This window comes from Mesoplodon densirostris, chromosome 1 (assembly GCF_025265405.1).
Source record: "Mesoplodon densirostris isolate mMesDen1 chromosome 1, mMesDen1 primary haplotype, whole genome shotgun sequence".
In the NCBI taxonomy this organism is placed as follows: Eukaryota; Metazoa; Chordata; class Mammalia; order Artiodactyla; family Ziphiidae; genus Mesoplodon; species Mesoplodon densirostris.
This window is the reverse complement of record NC_082661.1, coordinates 195126954-195150201: the sequence shown is the minus strand read 5'-3', so window position 1 is coordinate 195150201 and position 23248 is coordinate 195126954. Positions and strand designations below refer to the sequence as shown.

The 23248-nt window shown below is 37.3% G+C and overlaps 1 protein-coding gene across 2 annotated transcripts in view; it reads left to right on the top strand.

Annotated features, from left to right (window-relative positions):
- PRKG2 (protein kinase cGMP-dependent 2) overlaps positions 1-23248 on the top strand; it is an 88197-nt gene that overhangs the window by 35476 nt on the left and 29473 nt on the right. The window contains exons 6-13 of one of the 2 annotated variants that reach the window (XM_060093215.1): positions 4328-4405; positions 6018-6112; positions 9329-9397; positions 13455-13553; positions 14897-14963; positions 16923-17059; positions 19261-19350; positions 21413-21554. In XM_060093215.1, the coding sequence (XP_059949198.1) occupies positions 4328-4405; positions 6018-6112; positions 9329-9397; positions 13455-13553; positions 14897-14963; positions 16923-17059; positions 19261-19350; positions 21413-21554 (777 nt within the window). Of the gene's footprint in view, positions 1-4327; positions 4406-6017; positions 6113-9328; positions 9398-13454; positions 13554-14896; positions 15051-16922; positions 17060-19260; positions 19351-21412; positions 21555-23248 lie in introns of both variants that reach the window. The other variant, XM_060093204.1, reaches the window with a different exon arrangement.

The window sequence follows — 23248 nt, the reverse complement described above, 5'->3', positions numbered from 1 at the left end:
GCAATCAGATGCTAAATTATGCCGGAATGGTTGATAGGGTCCACCTAATCCAGGTGTGTTTGCTTTAAAATTTCTAAGGTGTTTTAACTACTGTACTTGGACAAACAAAACTAGCTGGTAGCAAACCCCAATAAATGTATACAGTTTTTTAAACAGTCAACTTAGGGACATGGTCACATGATGCAGGGTTTGTGTGTGTGTGTGTGTGTGTGTGTGTGTGTGTGTGTGATCATACATCTGACTGTGTATCATCAATTCTTCTTTGTGATGAAGATTTCTAGCCACACACTAAGGAAACTAAGGAAATCATAGGCTTGCTTCTTTGTCTTTGTCCTCCATCACCTTAGATTTTAATTCTGGTTTCATATATTCTATTTACAGGCACTCAGGCTCTATCTATCATTTTGCTAGCTATCACAGAATGAGCATTTTCTTTACATGAAAAACGCTTTCCGTCTTTAGCAGTTTCTGATGTATGGTTTTCTTCTTCTTCTTTTTTTTTTTCCAGTGTATGGTTTACTTTAAACCTCTATCTCTCAGTCTGCCCTGGAATTGATTTCCTAAGTTTCCTTTTGGCCATGTACTAAGTACCTACTCTCAGTGTTTCTAAATATCTTCTTTTAAATCATCTTTTTCAGACTGTGGGACACAACTCATTAGTAGGTCATGCAATCAATCTAGAGGAACACTTTAAAAAAATATCAGAGTAGTAAGCATAAGTATTGTTCAGATATGTTTCAGTTTTATAGAAATGTGTGTGTGCACGCTCACATGTGTGTATGTGGGTGTATATGTAAAATATGTTTCTTACTGTAGGTCAGGGTAAAAACTGCTTGAAAACCATCGCTTCACAGGGTAGGGTCTATGGCTTCTTGGTCCTCTAAGGGACCTCTTTGCAATGTAACCACAGGACAATAAACCACACTATTTGCAGTTCTCTTTTTGGTCTTGGTGACCACCCTGGCTAGACTGGCTGCACTCCCCAGTTGACAAACACTGGCTAGTCTGGCATCGTAGCCAGTACTTACCACTATATATTTTTGTTCTGATCTACATCCACAGTCTTTTCTGATCTATGAAGTTACTGTCAACACACTGGGAGGTATTATTTATCTTCCTTCCATGGTTTTGGGTGACAAAGACTCATCCCTGGGAAAAATACCACTAGGAAGCTTGCCCCTTAAGAAACAACAAAGCTCTTTCTCAGTGTTCCCTTTCCAGCTTCTGCCTTTTGGCTTCTCCGACTGACAGAAATTAAAGCTGCACATCTGCACAGACCAGAGGCTGTCTATTAACTGAAGAACAGCCTATAAGCAGTTCAGAAATTCTCCAGATTCCTTCTGCTCCATCTGGGTAATGGGGACTGGGACTGAGATAGGAACAGGAGAGCCTGAGACTGCCTGAAACAGGAACGTCCACCGTGACACTAGCAGTTCTAATAAAGAGAATTGAACATTAACTATATCATGAAGACCCCTGCACTGCAGTGTCATGGTCACTCACTTAACCTTTGCGAGTCACAGTCTTCTCAATGGTAAAATCACACTTGAATGGAGTGAAGGTTTGTGATAGAGCTATAATGAGAAAAAATAGAGAGTTGGAGTAAGCAGCTTGTGATGTAAAAACTCAAAATATTATTTTCCAGGTAGAACAGAAGCATGTTTCCTGCTCACATAACAGTCCAGGGAGGATGGTCCTAGGTGGCTATGCAGAATCCTTCAGGAACCCAAGCTGATGGCTACTCTGCCATCTTCCACATGGTCCCTCTCCCAAGATTTCTCTGGGACATGCCATTACAATTGGGGCACAAGTATGAAGGCACGTGTCTGGAATGGTTCATTGGCCTGGCATGGAAGTGGCATATGTTGCTTCTGCTCAGACCCTTTTAGCTGGAAGTTAACCACATGGCCACAGCTAACAGCAGGGAGGCTGGGGAATGCAGTTTACCTGTGGAAGACATTGATGACCAGCTCACAGACTCTTTCACAGGAATTAACAGTCACCAGGTGACTATCTCACCTAGTCCTCACACATCCTTAGGTGTGGTAGGTCATACCATCTTAATTTTACAGAATAGGAAACTGAGGTCCAGAAGATTTAAGTAACATCTAAGCAAACCGTTCTCAGCCTCCGCCTTAACATGGCAATCATTAATTGAGTATTTACTACATTTCAGATGCTTTTAATGCATCAAAAATTAATTGTCTTTAACTGACTTATGGTGGTAGGCAAAAATGGACCCCCTCCAAAGTATCCACATCCTAAACCTTGGAATGCATAAATGCGTTATGTGACATGGCAAAAGGAACTTTGCAGATGTAATTAAGGTTTGGGACCTTAAAATAAGGGAGATTATCTTGGACTATCTAGGTGGGTCAAGTATTATTACATGGGCCCTTAAAAGCAGAGAATTTTCTCTGGCTGGAATCAGAGAGATGCAGGAGAAGTGGAAGTCAGAGAGATTCCAAGTGTATGAAGAATTCCATGTGCCCTTACTGGTTCTGAAATATCGGGGGCTCTGTGCAAGGACAGGAGAGAAGTCTCTGGGAGCTAAGGGCGCAGCCCCCAGCTCACAGCCATCAGGGAAATGGGACCTTATCCTACAACCGCAAGGAACTGAATTCTGCCAACAACCTGATTACACTTGAAAGCAATTTTTTCCCCAGAGCCTCCAGAAAGGAGCACAGCCCTACTGACACCTTGACTTCAGCCTTGAGAGATCCTGAACAGAGAAATTCAGGTGAACCACACCATGCCTGGACTCTCTGACCCACAGAAACTCAGATAATAAATGGGGGTAGTTTCAAGCCACTAAGTGTGTGTGGTTATTTGTTACAGCAGCAATAGAAAACTAATGTGCTTATCTTCTCTCAATCTTTTAGTATAAATGTTCTTATTTGAATTTTCTGGATTGATGAAAGTGAAATTCAAAGCAGAACTGAGATTTGAATCTAGATTTCTATGGCTTCAAAAGTGCTTTTTCCCCTGAGATATTCTGTTTCCTTCCATGAGATGTTGAATGCCTTATAAAATGTACATATTGCTATGTAAATAAAAGGTAAGTTTATTAGTATTAGGAGTAATGTTTATTCCATAAATGTAAATATGTTTTAAGAGTAAATGACCCAAAATGATACTGAACTATAGCAGACACAAAAGTAGTTTTGTTTGGATTTTATTTTCAAGTCTAAAATAAAAATAAGAGAGAGCTATTGTGTTGTTCTTCATGCCTTTTACGAAAATTAAACAAGCCCATTTTTGTTTGTGTAAATAATTAAGAGATCCATTTTAGTTCTATGACTTTGTGGCAATATCAAATTAAAGCAAAATAGGAATGGAAAGTTTAATCCATCTTTTATTTTCTAGGAGACTGAATTGCTTTTTTGGTCTGGCAGGTGGATGAATTACTTTTCGCTGACAAGAATTCTCTGATTAGGGCTTCCCTGGTGGCGCAGTGGTTGAGAGTCTGCCTGCCAATGCAGGGGACATGGGTTCGTGCCCCGGTCCGGGAAGATCCCACATGCCGCGGAGCGGCTGGGCCCGTGAGCCATGGCTGCTGAGCCTGCGCGTCCAGAGCCTGTGTTCCGCAACAGGAGAGGCCACAAGAGTGAGAGGCCCGCGTACCGCAAAAAAAAAAAAAAAAAAAAAAAAAGAGAATTCTCTGATTACACTCACCTATATGAGGGAAACAAAGAAATAAGTGACAGTTTAGGATTTCATGAGGTTAAACTTTGTTGAAAAACAATTTACATGTAAAAATTCTAATGTCAACCTTTCATGATGATAAATCTTTGGAAAGAATCCATATGAAAGAGCTCCTTACTGTGTATGTAGAATTTTCGCAACGATTGCTCTGAAAGAAATTAGGAATTGAGGCTGATATTCCTCATATCCATTGAGGATAATATTTTCAATTTATTAGATAATATTTGTCCTTTTTCTAAACTCTAGCACCAGTTTCAGACTGTTGCAGATCACTAAACAGTTTATATTTAGATTATTTGGGTGAAGCCCACCTGTGGATCGGTGATAATTGCCTTGCTCTTGTTTCTTTGTGTCTTCAGTGTCCATGCTTGAAATTCACTATTCCAGGTGAACTTTTTTTTCCATGAAAGATAAATATAAATGCAGATAAACAAGCAAAAGTCTCCTTACTTTTTCATGGTTTAAGACTACAGTATTTAAGAAGATTACAATTACAATAAGCAAAAAATAACAGAAACAGGTGTGGAATGCTCATTTCTAAAACACCAGGAGTTCTATTTCATTTGTGTCATCTGAACGTCTCTGCTGCATCTAACTTTTTCTTTTTCTCTCATCCCCATAGGAATACTATGACAAAGGAGATTACATTATTCGAGAGGGCGAGGAAGGAAGTACTTTTTTCATTTTAGCAAAAGGAAAGGTAACTATTAGTTAAAGCTCACTTAAAGTAAATCAAAGAATCATATCAAATCTGTTGGCCATAAACGCAGCAGTGTTCTGCATTGCAGCCTAAGTCCTCTGTCTGCAGTGAGCAGTTAAAGAACCTTCTGCTCAGAAGAGTCCTGGGCAAGTGGCGGGGGCAGTCTGAGCACTGGCTTTGGGCCCACAGGAGACTTGTCTTGGGTTCCAGCTGATGTATTAATTTCTTAGTGACCTTAGTCAGGTCACTTGGCTTTCTTTGGATGTCGTTTCATTGTGTATAAAATGACTGGATTATTTCTAATAATCCAATGAGTGTGTGATTCTCAGCCCAGGGGTCTAAGATCAAGGGCTGGAACATTTCCCCATCCTACTGATAGGACAAACAGCAGGTGGAATAGAATGAACTAGACAATTGAGGACAGAATGATCAGGCATCAAGCTGTAGAACAATATGGCTCAGCACTTCAATTCGTACACAGTTGCTCAAGTTGATTTAGATGCTGATGAAAATTTTACGCTAATATAGACAACAAATCTTTTTTCTTAACTAGATGTTGAGTGGATAACATGTTGCCGGTTATTCCCAGCTTGACTCTTTACAATGTTCCTCAGAGACAAGAAGCATTTGTGGAATATTAATGGAAAGGATAAAATCTTGAGCACCTGTGTCTATAAACTGTCAGATTTTCACAAATGCTCTTTCTTCCATGGAAGAGTTTATCATCAGAGAATCAGACACTGCCCTTTATAAACTGGTTTGTGGTTGAACTTTGAACTGGGCCCCCAGTGACGGAAAAAACTTTTTTGACATAATAGTTTCAGAAACTCTTCAACACTCAGAACCACTTTTTCTCATTTCTCCTCAACCTGGACCTCATACTTTGAAAGAATTCTGGTTAATAAACAAATTGCATTTATCATTTAAAAAATTTTAAATTTATTGTGATTTCCATAAGTGCTAACCAGAATTTCTAATCAGAATGATGCAGTCCTTCTTACCATGTTGAACTGGAATAATTCTAGCCACAAAAAGGAATATTGAAGTTTTTGTTTGACTCTGCTATGGGGGTTCTTGAACCTTCCTGGGCTGTGGATCACATTGGGACTGTCATGAAAGTTGTGGATCCTCCTCCATATCCACATTTTATATTCAGTTTTAGAGGGTACACAGGAATCAATAAGTCAGTCATGGACATGAGATTTAGAAGTCTTGATACTCAGTCTTATTCTTGATTGATTTGTCAACTCCATTTAGCTTTTTGAAAAAATGAAATTCCCACAGGACCATTATTATTTGCTTTGAGCATCCTTAGGAAGGAATAAGTGGATTCATGTAAAAAATTATAACTTTGAGTGGTGAGGTTTGGATGGAGAAGCTTCCTCTTATAAAAGGTGGATTGTGTTCAATCACAGGATTTTCTAGTCCATCCAAATGAGGTGACTATAGTTAGATTGTCATAACTACTGCAAAATTAAAGCAAAGGCTTTAATTTTTCCTTATTGAGGCAAGTTTATACAGAACGGGAGGGTCTGGTTGAATGGGTATGTGTTCAGATTTTCCTTATTTTCTTCTCTCTCTCTCTCTTCTTAAATTATTTGACATCATTTAGGTAAAAGTCACCCAGAGTACTGAGGGCCATGATCAACCACAACTGATAAAAACTCTGCAGAAAGGAGAATATTTTGGAGAAAAAGCTCTTATCAGGTGAATCCATGAATTTATATTCCATACTTAGATAATTCTTCGGTTGTTTTGCATGTGCACCTCCCCATTGAGAGTTGTCAAACTGAGCTACCAAATTAATGGCAGCCATTATCCAGGAAATAAAAAAAATTTTTAAACTGAATTCTAAAAAATTCATTGTTAAGCAGGAAATAAGTATACTAATTTTGTACGGGAAATAATTTAGAAAGTCTTAAGTCTGCTAGTGAAAATAAAATTGGTGTTCTCTTAGAATTTTTAGCTTAAAAGAGAAAGAAATTAAAGACATGAAATTTTAAATTTTCCCATAAGAATGGGTTTTTATATTTTCAAGGTTTGAAATATTGTCCTGTTTCACCCTTTAAGAAATGATCAAATAATGACTTTACATATTTTTTGTGTTTTTAAATCATTATGTCAAAGGTAATATTTTCTTAAGAATTTTTATTGGCTCATTTTGCAAGCTTTAGAAACAATTCAAAATGGTGTATTTGACATTTCTACCTGAACCTTAGGCCTTTTGAGATATGAGTTTAGTTACTGTTGATCTAAGTTATGGAAGAAACATTTGTAAAGATTAATCAAATTGCTCAGGAGACACTATGTGCTTCCTGGAACTCAGAAAACAACTTCAAGTCTGAAAAAAATTTTACTTATATATAAATAACTTTATAAAAATTCAAGTTAGAATTTTGAGCAACACACTCTTTTTTGGAGTTACATATGTTTTTAAGTGAATACTTGAAATTAATTAAGAAAGAACTTAAAATTTATGTTATTACTAAATGCTTTTTATTTCATATTTATGCTTATAAAAATGAGTAGTGTGTCTGCTCATTTTTCTTCCCTTTTAATTTTTGTCTGTGAAGCCCTAGTTCTGCTGATTTACATGTCAGGATTACATTAAGTACAGAACAAAGAAAAAGTGTTCATATATTACCTGAAGACAAATTTGATTCTTTAAAAATCATAAAGCTCTTATTTTTTAAAGAAAATTAAACTACTTAACCCTAGTAAGTTAAGTTATGGTTATTTTGTAAACAATTTAAAAATTGAATTTAAAGACAAGTTGAATTTTTTTTCCCATTTTCTAGCTGGTAATGAACTCATTTCCATAACAGGGAAATTGTCCTCTTTTGTTTGCTTATTTGTGACAGAATATGAATTTGTTGACGTAAAGCAATCATGTAATACCATTATTCAAGACTTCAATGTATTTGTTCTTAACATTAACATTATTTTTCTCATACCTTCAAGCAAAACTATTAAAGTTTGAAAGTGCAGAGAAATTATTTATAAATACACTATAGACTCAAAATAGCTCTGGAAAGGAAATATGCTGTCTGGTTATGCTGGATCTGAAATAATTTGTGCTCTATGTTGCAACCAGACAATTACAGTGTTTTCCCATGAGAAACATGGGGATTTATATTTAATAAAGACACAACTCCCCAAAGCATTTAAAATGTAAAGCTAAAATCAATGAGGAGGAGAGTTGGATACAAATATTTTTCCATTTTTGTGCATTTTTATGCTATCACTTTTTAGGGCCACTGACTGTGGCTCAATGTTCCTTATATTCTGTGTATTTTCCATGTATTTCCATTAAATAGTCCCAGGAGTTCTTTCAGCATTTTATGTGCAAAAATAAATCTGTGGCACTTACACAGTTATTATGAAAGAAACAGATGTGTATTTGTAAACATCTAATACTTGTACAGTGTTTGCAGAGAATATTCCTAGTCAAAATCATGACACTGACAAGTGAAAGGGATGCCATACCTCTTTTTTTTTAACTAACAAAGCAAATAGTTTACCCATATCCAAGATCATATCATATAGATATCTACACACATGCAAGTTGAGTGTAAACTACCCAGCTCCCAACTCAAAAGCATATCAAGCTGAAATGTTTCACCAGTGTCTTCTAGCAAGGATCCTGTAAACTTGGGAGGGACTGTGGGTTATGTCAGAAGGTTTCTGGATGCCAGCTATGTGGATGGGGGACCTCTCTGGAATGAGAGATGGGCTGCCAGGGTTTTCCCTGTCCCATCGCTGAAGGAAGATGAAAGAACTATACTTTTTGTGATGCTGGTTTTTTGTTGTTGTTGTTGTTGTTGTTTTGCGGTACGCGGGCCTCTCACTGTTGTGGCCTCTCCCATTGTGGAGCACAGGCTCCGGACGCGCAGGCTCAGTGGCCATGGCTCACGGGCCCAGCCGCTCCACAGCACGTGGGATCTTCCTGGACCGGGGCACGAACCCATGTCCCCTGCATCGGCAGGCGGCCTCTCAACCACTGCGCCACCAGGGAAGCCTGTGATGCTGTTTTTGATGAAGTTGCTTAGAGCAGTCTTAATATGATTGCTGCTCCAAGTTACCTTAAATAAATCTCAGAGCACTGAGTACCATATGGATGTAACTTCTTTTCAGGGTCTTTAGTTTGTAACTAATAGAGGGAGACAACTAACATAAACAAAGGTCTCTAAAGAAATACTTTACCTGGTGCTTGACCCATTGGTATTCATTAGGTAATTAAATTTACCATCATTAGATCATATGCTATAATTCATTGTATCTAAGGGGATTATTGTGAGATGCATTATTATATTATGTACCCCTAAGAAAGAAAGACAGTGCTATTAATTACACTGTGACTCATCGTCAATTGTAAGGCATGCTCTGATTTCAGAGATTTTAATGGAAAATGTACATCTTAGACTATGAAATGAAAGGTTTTAGTATATCTTTAATTCACTGGGTGATATGACACTAACAACACTTTCTTTAGGTTTTATTCCTGACTGGTTTGTTAGAAGTTAATTACTTCAATGTTTTTCTTATAAATTTCTTTGATCAGTTCATTTCAATTTTGGCTGCTTATTAATTAGCAGTTCCTGTTTGGTCAAAGTAGGGCTATCTTATTTGGGCTAACACAGAGCACAGAATGAAATTCCATGCACAGTTATACTCACTGATTCCTTTACATTCTCAGTGCATTTAGCTTCTTCTCCTCTGTATTCCTTGTGTGCATGCCCTTTATTAGGACACATTTCAAATCCTTTTTTTGGGAAGGGGTAGAGAATAAATTATGATTTTAAAAAAAAGCATAATCTTTGGAAGGTTTAAGTGACAGTGTTTCATACCAGTAGCAGATTTCCCTAATAAAAACGGATGTTTAATTTCTCACTAGAAAATTGACTTTCCTGTTTTTATCTGCAGTGAAGATGTCAGATCAGCTAACATTATTGCTGAAGAAAATGATGTTTCATGCCTGGTTATAGATCGTGAGTGAGTATACTGATGTTGTCGGAGAATGCAGGCTACTGCCACCTTTGAAGACTTGGCCTTCTGTTACTACAAGGGCCCATCTGTCTTCCCTTTCATCATCACTTGGAAACGCTGGCCAATCCTCAGCTGCGAGTACATTCTATTAAAATTCATGGGAAGGAACTGGGCCTTCTGATCTGAATCTGTCTGCGGCAGTGGCAGATGCTGGCAGGCTAAATATTTTGTGTGCAGAGTTTGTACATAAATATCAGCAATAGACTGGTTTAAATTCTGCATCTTACAGAGAAATAAGCTTATTACTCTCATGGATTTTTCCCCATACAATGTAGTGAACAATTTCATAATTTATTGCTAAAATGCTCTAAGCCATCAAAAACCTCTCTCAAAATATAAAACGTTCATTAGCTAGATGTATTTCCAGAGAAGTTTTAATTTAATGTTTTTAGTAATTTGCAAAAGATGTGTGTCAATATTAATCTCTAAACGTCTGAGGTTATTTTTCAGAATATTTCATTTTGTGTCCTTAACTCACTTCAAATCAAATTTGAATCTGACTCCTTGGATCTCTCATTAATCAGTTGAATATTTATTGACTATCTAGATATAAAAAAGGAAATTCAAATATACCAAAACTAGGCCACTGTCTGACAAAACCCATGTATAGTCAAAAGAAATAGGGCATACTCATATGAAATATTAACAAAAAATAATAAAATGACAATAGGTATCACAAGAGTATGTAGATGATTGCTAATTGAACACAACATTTATTGAACATAGAATCATAGAGATTTAGAGCTGGAAAGAACGTTGGAATATTTTACAAAATCTTTTTATTATGGAAAATTTCATACATATTAAAAAATAGGATGATATTATGGACCCCATCATGCAAGCTCAAGAATTATCAATTAAAGCCTTATCTATACCACTTTGCCATCCTCCCCCTGCCTTCTACACACTATTTTCAAGCAAATTCCAAACATAAAATTATTTCATTTATGAATTTTAGTAGTATCTCTAAAAGCTAAGTATTATTTATAATACATGACCACAATAACATAACATGCCTAAAATGTTACCAATTCTTTCTTTCTTTATTATTTTTTAATTGAGGTATAATTGACACATAATATTAGTGTCAGGTGTACAACATAATGATCCAATATATGTATACATTGCAAAATGATCACTACAATAAGTCTAGTTAGCATCCATCACCACACATAGGACAATAATTCTTAGTATCACTTTGAGTTACTTTAATCTTTCCCTTACAGATAAAAAAAGTAAGTCCAGGTCAGTTAAAGAATTGCCCCAACAGTGTCATCTGTGAAGGAACAGGGGCTCCTGCCCAGGTCTTCTCGTGCCTTTCAGCAGTCTTTCCACCATGCCATATGGTTCCCATAGCATGTGTTCAGAAGGGAAGCAATCACAATACTGTGAAGTGGGAAAAGTTTTACTTTATTTTTTAAGTGTGGAAATGGGGCTTAAAATTCACAGGAGTTTTCTAGGCAAAGAGGAAATGTGGAAGTCTCTCCAGGTGAGGTAAACCTTAAAAACAAAGGCATAGGGCTAGGAAGTGCAAAGCATGTTCAGATGAAAATAATCTTTGGTGTCATCTCTCAAATGGAAAATATATTAATATGGTATTGCCCTGACAATGCATTGTTTTGTATATGAGTTCCTTAAAAATATATGCATGCACTAAATAGCATTGGCGGTGTGGTAAGATCTTATAAATTGCTCCAAAATGCAAGGACTAAAAACAGGATAGAAAGGAAGAACTCCTCCCCCTTTTCTTTATTATAATCACATAACCAAATATTTATACAATATCTCATGGATTCATAATCCATGTATAGGATGCAATGGTTTTTATAGAGTTTATAAATTATTTAGAAGTTTATAATTTTAAAATGCTTAATTTACATGTGCATAGTTGAGATTCTTATAACATAGAGAGTACTGTCCTGTTAGACACAATGAGACATTAAAAGTTACATGAATTTATTCTGTGCATAAGAGAAACTGAATATCAGGTATGACTGGGTTGACCTACATCCTGGATTTCCTGGGACAGTTCTGGTTATTCCAACATGTTTATGATTGGCATTCCCCTTCAGTCTGGAAAACATTCAGTTTGGATGTTAAATTATATGATCATCGTAGCTATCGCTTATAAAGCTCGATTAAGATCACGTAATAATTCTCCCATAGTACCCTTACATCATTGTTCACACTTTATTTGATTGCTTTATTTAACATCTGTCTTCTCACTCTTCTGTTTCTTCATGAGGACAGAAACATTTACTTTGTTCACTGCTGTTGCTGTGCCAGCATTAGACATAGTCCTTGGCATAACAGGAAGCGATCCAGATGTTGGCTGAATAAAGGGCACCATCCTTGCAATGAAATACAGTGGCTGAAAGCCTATGGCTCTTTATTTCTTCTTTCCTAATTCATCATTTTAAAAATGCATATTTGAATGTTACAGCTAGAATGTTGTAGCCATTTAAACTTTAGTTTGTGGAGAATTTCTATAGACCTGTGACACCAGTGTCACATTTAAAAAATAAAATTTGTTTATAACAATACTTCAATTAGTTTCATAGCAAGCAAGATAATGGTGATATGTAGAATAAATAAAATCAATGGGATAGGGAGGGTGAGAGGGAGATGCAAGAGCGAGGGGATATGGGGATATATGTATACCTATAGCTGATTCACTTTGTTATACAGCAGAAACTAACACAACATTGTAAAGCAATTATACTCCAATAAAGATGTTAAAAAATAAATAAATAAAAACAAAAAAAAGAGACCAAAAAAAAAAAAAGCAAAGTACAAGAAGTATTTCCTTTTACTTGAAAATTTCAACCATTGGGAATTTGAAATTTCATGGCAATACTCTTTTGTTTCTCACTACTGTACAGTCAGCAAAGCCGGTCCACGGAGCAGGGCAGAAAAGAGTGCAGAGTAGATCTGAAGGGGGAAATGGAAAATACCCAGCACAGTGCATAAGATGTACTTAATAATGTAAGTGTAGGTTGGTGGTCAGTTAAATGTGGGTAGAGGTCTTCAGGGCTAGGCAGGCAGTAAGTGGCAACAGTACACTAATGAGGTGAACTCTGGTTTATTAGTTTCAGTTTTAGGTGTTTTGAGGTAAATTTTCATTCCTTTCATTTCTTTATGTCCAGGAGCCTAAGATTTACTGAGGTGATTAAAGCATGGTTTCTAGAAGGATACTGTTTTGTAGTAGGAAAGAGAACTACCCTGAAAATCACGAATCCAGGTAGATTGTCAAGTGTGGGGTGCGGGAAGCACTGGAAGGATAATCCAGAAAATAGGTTTGTTTGGTGAGGAAGGGGATTATTTTTTTCTCATGGGCAGTGCCCTGTGTAAGAATTCTCAGAGACAAGGGACTGGGGACAGGCAGATTAGATGGGACACTTAACAAACCTATGATCCGTGAGGGTGAGGGAGGTAAGGGGAAGATGCTGGCTGAGCCTCAGGGAACTACTAAGTTAAGGTAAACAATTTGGATTTAATTATGAAGGAATGTGAAATGAGTAGTATTATCTAGGGACAAAGAAGAGATAAAATGTATCCTTGACTTTAAAAATCAATAGCTTAATTAATTTGGTTAAGCAAAGTTAGAAAAATCTGGAACCCATGTAACCTGTTGATTCAGTAAACAGATCATGTAGCGTATTTCCTTTTCACTGTCTTCTTTAAAACAAACAAACAAACAAACAAAAAACAAACAAAAAACAATATTGGTAAACCTGAACCACAAGGGGGAAAATTACAGAAATGGTGTCTCTTCTCATTGATAGCCTCTTTGTTTTCAGAAACTCAAAGGGTCAATTATATAGCTTCCAATAACTATTCTACATGTGACAGCAATTTTAATGTAACATAAATTATTGAAAATCAATTTGCAAAGCTGTGAATAACCATACAAATAGTCTTTTATGAGCTTAAGAAGAATGGCAAGTTGCAATGGTAACTCTCAGCGCTGAGCTTTTTATTTTATCTTATTTTATTCATTTAGAACATTCAACCAAACAGTCGGGACTTTTGAAGAACTCCAAAAATACCTTGAAGGGTATGTGGCAAACCTGAACCGTGATGATGAAAAAAGACATGCGAAGTAAGTGGAGGAATATTTTCCTAAGCTGGATGTGACTTCTGGCAGTTGATAAAGAAGGGGACTGAAGGGTGTGATTTGCTGTGGCGTAACTTTTAGTGTGTTGCCATTAGAAAATTTGGGGGAGTTCTTTTAAATTGTTCTTCCCCAAAGAGGATACCATTTGCCTGGTATCCTCTACCAGGATAATAATAGTATGGCTATTATTTTAGTCAATAAATAGTTTCTTATTTTCAGTGATGGGTAATAATGTTAGGCAGAAATTTCCTGATAGGGAACCTTGGGAAAGGGATTCTTTACATTGACTGGTGACTTAGTTCAAAAGGACTTTAATTCAGAAAGGAAGGCTCTCTTGCCCATGGAAATCAAACAGGAATACCAAGGCATAGCATAGCCCATTCATTCTGATTCCAGGTAAAGAGCTAGGGCTAGAGTCTGGGTTATTTCAAAATATAAGGGAGCTATTGCCCATGGTCTTGTGTGTTGGGTTCTAAATGTAGTAATACTGATGAAAATGTTTTTCTTTTGTTGTTTAATAGAAACAATACTTTGTAAAATTAAAATTATTTGAAAATCCTTTGCGAAAACATTTTGTAAAATGAATACTTAAGCATATATTCACCAGATAGTACCATTAAAATTGAAGAGCTGAAAGTTCTAGAAGACTGACCTTTGAGTTAAATTAGAGCATTCAGTCAGGACTGCATAAGTTTTTTTTTTTCTTGCAGGGAGTAACTTGCAGTTTTTATGCCAAAGACCTTTGTAGTAAGAACAATTTATAAATATGTAACCCAGAACAGTAAACTCTAATTAAAAGAGAATTGAGTATTTCCAAGTAACAATACTTAGACATAAAATATGAACTGTATTTTTCATGTTTCACAAAGCAGTTATTCTGGTTCAGCCAGAGAACTCTTCAAGATCTAACAAAAATAGCAAAATATGGCAAAGATTCTCAGTGTGGAATCCTCCTGTATGTGCAACAAAGGAAATGGCTCTCTTTTCTGGTTTTATTTCCTCTCACTGATTCTTTGTTTTTTAAACAGCTTTATTGAGATGTATTTCAAATACCACACAATTCACCTGTTTTTACCTCTCATTGATTCAGTTTGACTTTTGTCTATTTTTTATTGCGTGTGAGTATATCTGTTTTTATTTGTATAGTCTATTGTTTTTCTCCCCAGATGTAACTGAATCTGACCCTATAAAAGTTGAGATAAGCTCTGTGGTAACTATGGGCAGTAATTACTGGCAGAAATAAGACTGTTGTAAGGGTGGAATTTATGTGTGCCGTGACCCCTGCTTGCCCAAGGGAGTGTACGTAAAGTTTCTCTTACCTCCTACAGGAGATCCATGTCTAGCTGGAAGCTGTCCAAAGCACTCTCTTTGGAGATGATTCAGCTGAAGGAGAAAGTGGCCAGATTTTCCTCATCATCCCCATTCCAGAACCTTGAGATTATCGCAACACTGGGCGTTGGTGGGTTCGGAAGAGTTGAGCTTGTAAGGGGTTTACGTTTCAAGCATCTGAGAGAAGCCTTTTGACTTTTTTTTTGTTTTGTATTCCAGTGTATTTCGGAGGAATATATGCATTGTTATTGCTATCTAAACATTGCTTTGAACAGAAATTGAGAAAGTACACTTTTCACTCTTTATGTTGTGTAATAGCAGGTCTGTGCTAGTAACTTATAATAATATAGCTGCTATTTCAAGCCTCTTACATCACATCCTTTTGTGATTTTTTTTTTCTTGAGGGCAGTTATTGGAGAATGTACCAGTAACCATACCCAAAGGCTACAAAACATAAAATGTGTTTCCTAACAGCAAAATGTATGTATACATACGTTCAAGATGCATTAACTATATGCTAAAGCAAAGAAGAATGTGTCCAGTGAAAGTGTCATAGAAATGAAATCTTTAATATCATAGCTTCATTTCTTAAACAACTCCCCTGCCATGTCTGTATTTGGCTTTCATTATTCTATTTTTGGGTTGCCAAATTTTCTATCAAAAAAAAAATAAAAGCTGAATGCAAGGAGATGTTTGAAGAGCAGCCTTCTGTAGTTCTGGTCAGGACAGCTGGGGACTCATGGCCTGATTTCGGCTGCATCTTCCATATCACCACCTCTCTGAGCTTTATAATCAGCTTCCAAAGAGTAGCAGAGCGGTGCTGTCAGATCAAGTGCTCTGAGGAAATGGTAGAATGGAGATCTGTGACCTTACTGGGTAGAGATGGCTCTGAACCCTTGGCAATTACCAAGCCCTTCTTTGCCCAGCAGATTTGTAACAATTCACTGTACATTAACCTTGGGAACTATGCTGACACTTCCATCTGCTGGGTGGCCTGGGTGTGAGCAGATCTGAAATGCTTCCAGGAGACTCTGGGTAGTACACTTTACAGCCAGTCAATACTTGGGTAAGGGGGGAAGAAACAATTTCTTAATAGGCCAAAGAGTATTTGTAGTGTTTCTTCTGCCATATGGAGAGATAAGGGAGAGATCCATCTGCTGTATTTTTCATCAAAATCTTGGCAAAAGGATTGAATTAACAATGCTGAGGTTTCCTTTTTATATAGTTAGATAATAATAATTGAAACAATAATTCCACCATCGATTTAAAAGTCATAGGCAGCACTAATGGCAACTGTGAGCAAAATGTGGGGTGCAACCATTTCTGCACAGTTTCATTACTTGTCAAATATAAGCTGCTAATGGAGTTTTAAAAGTCTAACTGAATGCTTATTAAATTTTAAAAATTTCCTTTTAAGGGAAAATCCTGTTTGTCCATCTAGAGCATGATCTCCAACAGAGCTTTCTGCACTGATGGAAATGTTCAGTATCTGTGTGTCCAGTAGGGTGCCACTGGCTATATGTGGCTGGAGAGCTTTTGGATCACGCAACTGAGGAACTGAATTTTTAATTTTAATCAATTTAAAATTAATAACCTTATGCGACTAGTGGCTATTATGTTGGATCGTGCAGATATGAATCTTGATTTAATATGTTTTGTTTTGAAACTCAAAGAAGTGACTATTAAGAAAGAACAATTTTTGGCAATTCTGGCCAAAGTTTTTCATGTCACATACTCAAAACTGAAGAGATTTCTAAACATTCAATCTTCTAACTAGAGTATTTTTCTTGTTTCAATACAAGCATTCTAGAGCCATGTTCCAGATACGTGAACTCTTTTGGAAATTACAGTGAAAAGGAAGTGGGTACACCTGGATAAAATTCAGTTCCCGGAGGGATAAGTGGTTAAAAGCTTACATGCTATTTAAATGTGAAAGAATTCGAACTCTCATTAGTTAACATGTCCCTAGATATTGCAAATCTTTCCTAGTAGTTCATTTTGAGGGCTTGTTCTCTTCTTCCTTAGGTTAAGGTAAAAAATGAGAATGTTGCTTTTGCAATGAAGTGTATAAGGAAAAAGCACATAGTTGACACGAAACAGCAGGAGCACGTCTACGCAGAAAAGAGGATCCTGGAAGAGCTGTGCTCCCCCTTCATCGTGAAGTAAGCGAGCGTTTCGCTCCCAGAACTTAGCATCTTAGGCTCTCCTTTTGAGTGTTTCCATGCAAGAGGACAGAGGAGGAAGATGAGGCCCCGCTCTGAATTCTCCAGCCCAGTCACAGCGATGACACATAAAATGTTAGAAGTTTCAGATCTGAAGTCAAGAGTCCAGATTTTTTTATTCTTGGATAAATCTCAGGAAAGCGTATGGGGTGTATGTGTGTGTTTGTGTGTGTGTGTGTGTGTGAATATAAATTTATTGTGGCAATAATTTGAACTGCTTATTGAATTCAGACCCAATGCAGAATTTGGGAAGCAAGAATTCTTTCAGAACCCCTTAGGGGATGTGCTGCTGTTGAATTTCGACAAGAAGTGGCATCTGGACATATTTAGGTTGTTGAGGAGCTGGTCCTAGCGGTGCCTAGATGCCAGAAGATCCACCGCCTTTACAGTTACTGCTTTCTTTAGCTATCACCAGAGTTTGCAAGAGAAATGTATTATTCTAGGCCATGGCTCTCTTGTGAATTCATGGGTTAGTGGTGTAGGCCAGTTAAGGCATATTTTTTCCTACCTGTCTTAATGCTCCTGGAGTGTAGCTTTAGAGATTTCTGGGTGATGTAAAGTGCCTCTATAATGAGTAGCATCTATGCTTTTTGATCAAAATGCCTTGAGAGAGTCTCTCTGCCCATCCATATTCTCAGACCCATTTGTTTTCAAGATAAAAAATGTCTGAACCCATGCAATGCCGGCAATAGAGTCATCCAATTATCTTTGTCTGACTTTGTGCCCCTCCCCCCTTTTTAATCAGTAATTCATTAAAAACTATCATGAGCAGCTTCAGGGCATGGATTAGGTTTTATTCATTTTCTCATTTCCAGCTCTTTGTAAAGTATCTGGCATACAGTAGGGCAATAATAATATTAAGAATAAACATTAATGGCAGCACTTCTTGTTGAGAAAGTAACATGTGCCAGGCAGTTTTCTAAGCAAAAATTTAAAAATATCTTATATATACTGTATATAATATATTTATTTAAAATATGTTGTATTTATATTATAATTTATATTTATTTTATATTATATTTATATTGTATATAAAATAAATTAATACATGTAATCAATAATATGTAATCAACATGTAATCAAATGAATATATGTATCTGTTATGATCCTCATAATAAAACAGTTAAATGTTATGATTGTCCTCATTGGACAAAAACAATGAGAAAACTGAGGTTGCTTAGCTAATAAACGGCCAATCAGGGATTCAAGCCTAGGCAGCTTGGATCCAGAGCCCACACTGAACCACTTACTAGATTACTTCTGCTGTCTGTGTGTGATATGGCTGCTCTGCTGTCTGCATTAGCCTGGGCGTGGTGCTAGGGAGATGAGGACATCTCTTGAGTAAGACCCAGAAACTGCTTTCATCCAATGTTGAAATATGCCCAGATCCCACATCTGGACTGAGGCTTTCATTCCTCCAGCTTCTGGGAGTCTTGCCAGCTGGGGACTCTAGCTCATTCCCTCTCCAGCCGTTGATCTAAGGTGAAGAGAACCACATGGCCCAAGACCATACTGTTTCTCCAGGTACATCCTGCATCCAGTGATGGCAGAGCTCCTTGAAGCTGAGGCTTTTGTAAAATTAGGTCATAGCCCAACTATCCCTCTGCCCAAGTCTGCTTCCTTCCTCCCCCGTGGGTGTTGGTCCCAAGAGCATTCCCCACTAAACTTGCTGCTTACAGATTTCTGTCTCAGAGTCTATTTCCTGAGACCAACTAGAGGACATAAGACATGGGCGTGAATAAGTGTTACACAAGGCAGATCTTAAAGGAGACTATGCAGAGGTCTCTTTGGGGAGGAAGGAAAGGCCATATCTAGTGGGTGGGTTAATGAACTGCTTTTTCAGGAAGGAAGACCCTGAGCTTGACCTTGAGGGATGGATAACACTTTTACATTGAAACTGAGATTAAGAATTCAGTCTGTGGGTAGCGGGAGAGGAGTCCAAGTAAAGGGGTCAACAGGGGCACAAGTAAGGGAGGAAGAAAGATCAGAGTGTTCAGGGAGCAGCCTGCTGTAGCCGGAGGGTGTTTGGAAGGAGATGAGGACCATCTTCCAAAGTGTTATTGATGATGCTCTTAAGCAACTTGGAAGACATTTTAAAACTGGATTTCTAATAATAACTGTGCTTTTCTTTATCTTCACAGATTATATCGCACTTTCAAGGACAATAAGTATGTGTACATGCTTCTGGAGGCCTGCTTAGGTGGGGAGCTATGGAGTATATTAAGAGACAGGTAATGAAAAAGAATAATAAACATAACTTTTGCCTCCTGTGTCATCTAAAAGATGCTATGTTCATGATCTTCTAAAGAGGCCTGAAGAAAGTTATTAAGAAATGAGTCTAAGAACGTATTATCACGATAAAAAAGTAGTAATAGTGATAGTTTCGTAGCTAACATTATAAGCATGTAATAGGCACCCTGTAAAGCAGTTATTGTCATTCTCATATTAGGGATTAAAGAAGCCCAGGCTTAGAGTGTGAACCATCCATGCCACATGGTTAGTATGAGGCAGAGTAAGTATAAACCCAGATGTTACTAATTCTGAATCTTGAGAAGAGAGATGATGAAAGGGGTGGAGAGTGGTGAAGCCCGGACTGAAAGGCAGAGCGAAATGTCTGCAAAGATTCAGTTTTACAAAAGGGGTTATTTCCACACAATCAAAACCACAGGTATTTACTAAGCTCCACCTACTACAGGGCTCCATAGTAGACAGTGTGGGAGTTTTCTAAACAAAGTAAACTGTTCTAACCCCTCAAAGTATAACGTTTTCCTCCAATGAGTTTAGATTTTATTTTGGGAGATAATGTAATGTGCAATTCTAAAACATTTCATTATTTAACGTAAAAACTAAATATGACAAAGAAGTTGGCAGTTTGTAACTAAATGTCCAATGAGTGTTGTGGATAGTGAGCTTGGAGAAGAGGAAAGATAGAAAAATATGATGGTCAAGGAAGGACTTGAGCTAAACTCTAAAGATAAAATTTGGAAAAGCAGAGAGGAAGGTGAACCGCAGGAAAGTTAGGATAGGATTAAGTGTCTTAACTTGCTGAGTAAGAGCAGAATTTGAATAGAGGACAAGGGCAGCAGAAAAGGAGATGGGAAGATGGCTTTGCATTAGGCTGTGGAAGTTAATGCCACGCCAAACATTTAGACAGCATTCCCTGGCTTAGTGGTTCTCAGCCCTGGCTTCACGTCACAGTCTCATGGGGAGCTTTTACAAAGTAAAAATGCTGGGCCCTAATGCCAAAGGCTTTGATTTGGTTCAGCTGCAATGGGTCCAGAAAATGATTTTTAACTGCCTTTCAGGCAATTCTAATGTACATTCATGGTCAAGAATCACTGACCTAGGTAATAAGAGACTTGTGAGCATCTGAGTAGAGATTCATGTGTTGTACTAGGAACATATGGTTGGATGGATCTGAATAGGGGAAACCTGGAAGTGTTGAGGAAACTTGCATGATACCTGCAGAAGCATTTGTGTCTTCCATCTTTGCTTTCATAGGCAAATCTTTTTAGAAAATATGAATCTATTTAGAGGTGGGAGTTCCTACTCTAGTGTTAGGCACTTTATCTGATCCATAAAACAGTCTTGTTAAGTCAGTAGTAAACCCATTTTACAGATATGAATCTGAGGCTCAGAACAGCCGAACAACTTGCCTAAGGACGCAGTTAGTGGAAGAAGAAGGAGTCAAAAACAGTTTCTCTCATTCCAAAGCCACAGCCTTCTATTATACCATGCAGCAAATCACCACCACATTTTAATAATTCAGTATGTAAACCTACACACAGTGCTGACACAGGGCAACTCTAATATCATCAAGGTGCACTAAATAGGAAAGAGTTATGACCCCGTTTCTACATGGGTTATTGTTACAACCTATACAAACAGGAAACGAAAATGATCACTTGAGTCATTTTTAGTCAAGCAATCAAATGGAGAAGTATGGTTCAAGCACTCCATTGAAATAGTTTTCCCCAGAGTTTGCCAGAGATGTCTTTGAAAAGTCTTATTTTCTTGTCTTTCCATTTTATATGTTCATATATGATTGCCAGAAACAATTGTTTGGATGTAGACACTTTAATTTTAGTGAAGTGGTCCTTGTTTGCATCAAGTATCCCCCTAAATTTCTTTATAATCAGTGGTCTAATTAATTGGCAGCATGAAGTATTTTTTAGTGCTAATGCCATACAAAACGTTTATATTGCATAAATTTACTATATAATAATTGACACCTAGAATCTACAACAAGGATGTGTGTCTAGAGTATTAAGAGGGAAAATGATTTCATTGCAGAGGCAGCTTTGATGAACCCACCTCCAAATTCTGCGTTGCTTGTGTGACAGAAGCATTCGATTACCTACATCGACTAGGCATTATCTACAGAGACCTGAAACCAGAAAACTTAATTCTAGATGCTGAGGGCTATCTTAAATTGGTAAGACAAATTCTGCAACTTACAGTATCGTATGAGATATTTCTAAACACAAAGCTGTGTTACAGTTGCAATTCTCTTTTAATTTTGGTACATTTGTTATTTTAACTCTGGGGGATATGGCCTTTGAAATCAGCACACTTAACACAGGGGAGCGATGCTACAAGTACATTCTTTTTGGCCTAGGCACTACAGGTTTCAAGCATATTTGTGACTCCTACTAAGGATTCAAATAATAGAATGCCTTTAAAATTGGATTTTGTTAGCATTTTAATATAATTTCAGGTAGATTTTAATAAATTCCTGCTACATATAGGGATTAGCTATGAGGAATAAGGAAAGAAGATAGTACGGCTTCTGTCCCAAGACAGCCACTGTCTGTAGAGGGGGAAAAGATACACATACGAATGTTGGTAGTTTAAAAAAATATTTGTGAGTGAGGTACAACCAGGGTTGAGAATCAGAACACAAGACTGTAGTTTCCTTGAGGACAGAGACTTCCCTTGCCATGCATCTTTGTAATGGATAGCGTGCCTAACGTGAATCCCCTTGCATGTCGCACAACAGAAAAAAATGCTACCTGTCACGTAAACTGCTTCTGGTGCAAAACTATAAGAGAACTGGGCAGTCATAATAGTAGAAAGCAGGCATTTTGGATCTCAGGAGGGAACCTCGTCAGGATGGGGAACCCAGGATGAATTTTCCCTGAGTCCATTTTGTCAGGAGCTCAAGGACATTAAACCATCTCTGAACTTAACATTTACAAAGGTATTAGAAGTTTCTAATAACAGAACTTTTTTTTATATGGAAATAATAATAGCTACCATTTAGAGTGTAAAGCTGTGCTAAATAAACATTTTGCAGTTAATATATTTAACAATTGATGAGATGGGTTTTATCATCCACATGTTATAGTGTTCAATTTAACCTTAGGAATTAAATTCACAATGTGTAATTGCTAGGTGATTTCTCTCCATAGTGAAGGAGTAAAGTAAGTCCTTTCATGTGAAATCTGGCTAACTTCCAAGAAACATTTTGATGCATTCAAGCTTTATTTTATCCATGAAAGACAGCTTTGGGAACTGGTAAGGTACTAACACAAGGCCTTAATCACTTGTCTCCTTCACAATTCCTTCATTGGCTATGCTCTTACAGCTCTTTAGAAAAACCTTTTGGAATATTCTAGAAGTAAAACCATCATGAAGGAGGTAGATTATCCATTAAATTCTTTTTTTTCTATTCAATTATTTTTTTTATTGGAGTATAGTTACTTTACAATTGTGTGTTAGTTTCTGCTGTACAATGAAGTGAATCAGCTATATGTATACATATATCCCCTCCCTCTTGGACCTCCCTCCCACCCCACCCCCATCCCACCCATCTAGGTCATCACAGAGCACCGACCTGAGCTCCCTGTGCTATGCAGCAGGTTCCCACTACCTATCTGTTTTACATATGGTAGTGTATACATGTCAATGCTAATCTCCCAATTCGTCCCACTGTCCCTTCCCCACTGTGTACACATGTCTGTTCTCTACTTCTGCATCTCTGTTCCTGCCCAAATAAGTTCATCTGTACCATTTGTCTAGATTCCACATATATGCATTAAAGTATGATATTTGTTTTTTTCTTTTCATACCCATTTTTAAGAAATCAGGTAGTATATTCAGTATTTCTAGGCATAGACGTCCATAACC